This window comes from Chanodichthys erythropterus, chromosome 22, assembly GCF_024489055.1.
Source record: "Chanodichthys erythropterus isolate Z2021 chromosome 22, ASM2448905v1, whole genome shotgun sequence".
NCBI classification, from domain to species: Eukaryota; Metazoa; Chordata; class Actinopteri; order Cypriniformes; family Xenocyprididae; genus Chanodichthys; species Chanodichthys erythropterus.
In genome coordinates, this window is record NC_090242.1 from 33,499,782 (window position 1) to 33,504,781 (window position 5,000).

The 5,000-nt window shown below is 32.8% G+C and overlaps 1 protein-coding gene across 6 annotated transcripts in view; it reads right to left on the reverse strand.

The window, feature by feature from the left end:
- The window catches only part of sema4d (sema domain, immunoglobulin domain (Ig), transmembrane domain (TM) and short cytoplasmic domain, (semaphorin) 4D), a 71,241-nt gene that overhangs the window by 13,035 nt on the left and 53,206 nt on the right, over positions 1-5,000 (reverse strand). For all 6 annotated transcript variants that reach the window (XM_067376537.1, XM_067376539.1, XM_067376538.1 and 3 more), the window contains 3 exons: positions 4,263-4,378; positions 715-884; positions 401-447 (listed from right to left, as the gene is read on the reverse strand). In XM_067376537.1, the coding sequence (XP_067232638.1) occupies positions 401-447; positions 715-884; positions 4,263-4,378 (333 nt within the window). The remainder of the gene's footprint in view (positions 1-400; positions 448-714; positions 885-4,262; positions 4,379-5,000) is intronic.

Here is a 5,000-nt window from a genome sequence, read left to right on the forward strand (position 1 = left end):
CCTGTGACTTTAAAATTATGAAGTATAATAAAAAGTATTTAGAAATTGGAATGAATAAATATATTATTACAAGGCATTGAAAAATACTTGAGAAATAATAAAAAAAAAATATATACATATATAATGAGTTAGGTAAACATTGTCTGGCACTAGTACACACACCTAAATGCCTCAAGTGTTCTTATCCATGAAACTTTCCTTGTGTGTGGAATTCACACGCCTGTGTATTTATTAGCTCTACAGTGAGAATGTTCTCATGCGCTCTTGTTTTGGTGGTGTGTGTCGGCTGTACAGACGATTCAACAAAAACAATCTAGACAGAAAAAAACAACAACTAAAAAACCACTTGAGCTCCTTCACGGAGTCGAATTTAACACAAATGACATTCTACATTACACACCTGGGGGGCATATCCCAGCATCCCCTCTGAGGCTCTGAATCAACTTCCTGTAAAAACACACGGAAAACACACAGCTCAGAGTAAATGATAATGCCATCTGGTAGAAAATATATTCAAAAATATTTAAAACACTGCATGGCCAAATTATAAACTAACAAATAAGACAAAATGACATCATAACATGTTCCTCTTAAAAGCCCAGCATGGAGATGCAGTGTCTGCAAATTTTTGAGAAGTTAATGAATAAAATCCTCCATGTCATCAAGACAGACGTGCAGTCAGTCACCATGTGGCGGTTAGTTCTCATTTCTCACCGTTTTTTAGCATCATCCTGGAAAATATTAATACAGGAAGTGGAGCGCGCGTCCCAGGCGCAGTACGGGTCTCGAGCCAGAACACAGTCCACACAGGACAGGTACTTCTCACAGAACGCTGTGGGAGACTGAACCACACCGGAGTCAGATCCAGCGTACAGGAACTGGGCCTGAGGACGATAAAATTAACCCATGATTCACACGCCACATAACGCAAAGATGCTCATGGAGTGTGTGTGCGTTTGACAGCTTTTTTTAAAATATATAAAAAAATATATTAAAATATAAAAATTATATAATAGAAATATGAAAAGGTAAATATTCGAGTTTTTTAGACTACCGTTTTATTTGTGCTCATAAATTAAAATGACTAAACATTCATACTTGTGTTCATGTAATGAAAAACACATGCCGTGATTATTTATAACTAGATTTGTACTGTATTTCACTTCCTGTTTTTATATTTTAAAATCTATAATTGAGAATTAGATAGAATGTTTAATCTATAATCTACCGGGCAATGAAAGTATAATTATAATTATGATTATATATACATGCATTAATGCATGCAATTAATTCAAAATCCTTAATATGTTAAAGTAATTTAATGCATTTAACGCAAAAAAAATACTGACGAATGTGAAACTGCGTCATAACGTAATTTACGTCACGTAATTTATGATCTTAAAGTCATATCAGAGATGGCAGAGAGAATTATTTATTCCAGTGTCTGTTTTGCTTTAAAACTCGCGCCTCGCACTGTTCCAGTCTGAACGGAACATCGCAATATCCCACCGCTGTATGGCCAGATGATATGAAAACTATGTTTCTCGGCTGGATAAAGCAAACCAGCGTCTCGCTAGTAAAGTTTTGATGGATGAGGACTGCATTCAAACTGAAGACGATTGCGGTGACGTACAGGAGTTGTACATTAAGCACACATGAGTCCGTTATATTGATGCTCAAATAAATCATGTATGAGCGCTCTCGACGCACTGATCGCATATTGTCTTTACGCACAGACACAGTTCAGTACATTCACGTTGTTTTCACACATTGAGGATAATGTTTGGATTTGTCCCGTGTATGTTGCTGTGTACTTTAGTATATGCTTAGGCCTGTCACAAAAACTACTTTTTGTTGTGTGATATATTGTTCCAGAAATAATTGTGATAAACAATATTATTGTCATTTCAAGACCATTTTATGCCACTGCATAAAATCATAATATGATTGCATAATAATGCAAGTAGGCCTACACACTTTCAAATGACAACAACCATTTAATTCTTCAGATCATGGAAATAAAGGATAAAAAAATGTAATATCCTAAATAAAAAAACTTGAATAAATGGTAAATATATATTGTTGCAAATAAAAAAAAAAAAAAAAAAAAAAAACTGCAAATGCACAAAAGGCACTATGGAGATTTTCAATTTACAGATTTTTATTCTATTGCTGAAAACACAAACCCTACTTAACAGTCAGATGTCCGTATCTGCTGCTAAAATTATTTTTCTAGAGGCGTGTGTAACTTCTATTAACTTAAGCACCACATGATTATGATGCAGCACATGAGATGCTGCAAAAGATGCGAGCACAACGGTCAAACATGTCTGTTTACATAGAAAATACAATTGAAAAACTGCAGTGGAATGCAAAAATCACATTCTCTGTGAAAATGAACTCTACACTCTCAACTTCTGTGTCCCTTGTGAAACGGCCTTAACACCAGCTGTTAGTGTGCACTGTTTTGCACTGTGACATTTATATTTGCACCAGAACAGTTGATTGCGGCTTTGAAATTGAGAGCGTTTGGACTTGTTCTTCCCAACTGTCTGTATTTGTCAGCAAAACACTAATGCCTCAAATAACGCCTTTTTTTCTCTGTGTAGGAACTGCAGATGAGAGCATGATTGGCAAAATGTTGGTCAAATTCATTATCATGTAAACATAATTGGCGATATATTGTTATTGTATATTGAAAAAGATTGAGGTCATGTACATATATTGCACGACAAATTGATATATTGATTATTGCGACAGGCCTAAATATGCTGGTCAAGGCTTTTTTTTGGGCATCTCCATGTGGTCCTGTTCAGTATCACAACTTGACTTGTCTAAAATGTAAACAAGCTCTTTACTTTTGCACTTACTATACTTTTTATGGGTGCTTTGGTATACATAAATGTATGAATTCTATGAAATCATAAAATTTGGTTATTTGGTGTCCTTTTTTTTTTTTTGAAAAGGTCTAATTTTACCTTGAAAAAGCCTGAAAAATACAGTTTTGTGAGAATCACACTTTAATCTGATGGTTTACTTTGCTGAATATAGGCAATGATGGCAAAATAGATGTGTTAAACAAGATAAATGGTGTATGCTTAATTTCATGATAAGTGTGCGATTAATTGTGTGTGTGACAGCCCAAATATATATATATATATATATATATATATATATATATATATATATATATATATATATATATATATGATTCCTCTATAGTTATTTCAGAACAAATATGCAAGTATAGATATATAATAAGATCATAAAAATAAACAAAACACAAATTATTTAAAAATACATTATACAAAAATAAAATAAATTATGATGATTTCTCTGACTAAAATAATAAAGTAAAAAGTATACATCAAGTATTGAGAAATACTTGCAGAAAAAAAAATAATAATTTACATAATTTACATAAAATTTACTCTATATATTCTATAGTTAATTTAAATATAAATCATGATTATGTTTCCTCTGATTCTAAACTTATAAAGTACACACACGTATATATGTGTGTACACACACACAATATATATAGTGTAGCAGAATTTTGGCCAGATCTGTGCCTTGCCACAATTCTGTCTCTGAGCTCTTCAGGCAGTTCCTTTGACCTCATGATTCTCATTTGCTCTGACATGCACTGTGAGCTGTAAGGTCTTATATAGACAGGTGTGTGGCTTTCCTTATCAAGTCCAATCAGTATAATCAAACACAGCTGGACTCAAATGAAAGTGTAGAACCATCTCAAGGATGATCAGAAGAAATGGACAGCACCTGAGTTAAATATATGAGTGTCACAGCAAAGGGTCTGAATACTTAGGACCATGTGATATTTCAGTTTTTCTTTTTTAATAAATCTGCAAAAATGTCAACAATTCTGTGTTTTTCTGTCAATATGCTGTGTGTACATTAATGAGGAAAAAAAATGAACTTAAATGATTTTAGCAAATGGCTGCAATATAACAAAGAGTGAGAAATTTAAGGGGGTCTGAATACTTTCCGTACCCACTGTACATAAGAATATATAAACTCCTGTGTGTGTGAGAGAATGAGAAACGAGAAACTGGAGATGATTTGCTGCTGAAGGGGAAAAGAGTCTGTACAGACTGTCTCCAGCGTATGGAAACTTCCTCCCTGCTGCGAAATCACAGCAAATGAAACTTGTTTTTGTGGATTTTATTTCACATGATTGATCCTCAAACGGTCACGTCGATAAGATGAATCTTAGCTGTTATAGTGTTGTTCTGGGCTCTTACCGCTCGTGTGGACAGTAAAAGTGTTTTAATTGGCTCTGGGTTCTTCAGCAGCTGGATTTCCTCCACCGTGTGAACCTCGCCCTCCAACACCAGAGACTTGTGCAGCAAGCCTTTATCTGAGAACACATTAGGATATACATGTATCAACAAGACGCCATCTAAACCACCCTCATGACACTTTACTGTAAAGCAGAGCTTCCCAAACTTTGTCACCTGGACCTTTTTTACTTTATATTTCTCCTGAGATTTTATATTAATATTTCAATAATTTAACGACACATTCACATGTTCAAGGTTCTCTGATGTGGGTTAATGGTCTCATGACATGCAAGTAAACAAAATATTTAATCTTTTATTAGTAAGTGTTTAGTTTTGACTTTGAAGTTGAAATTTAAAGTAGACTCTGATCTCTTTTTAGACGTGATCATGACTCAGTCCACATTACATTCACACTGGTGTTTTAGGAACCCAATCAAATTAAATTATATTATATCATATTATATTATATTTATTAAATTACATTATATTATGATACTACTACTACTACTACTACTACTACTACTACTAATAATAATAATTATTATTATATTATATAAATAATGATAATAATATATAAATAATAATTGAATAAGTATTATTTTTATTAATATAATAATCATTATTTATATATTACTATTGCTATTAATAATGCTATTTTATTATTATATCATTTTAATAGTATTAATAAATTACTTTAGT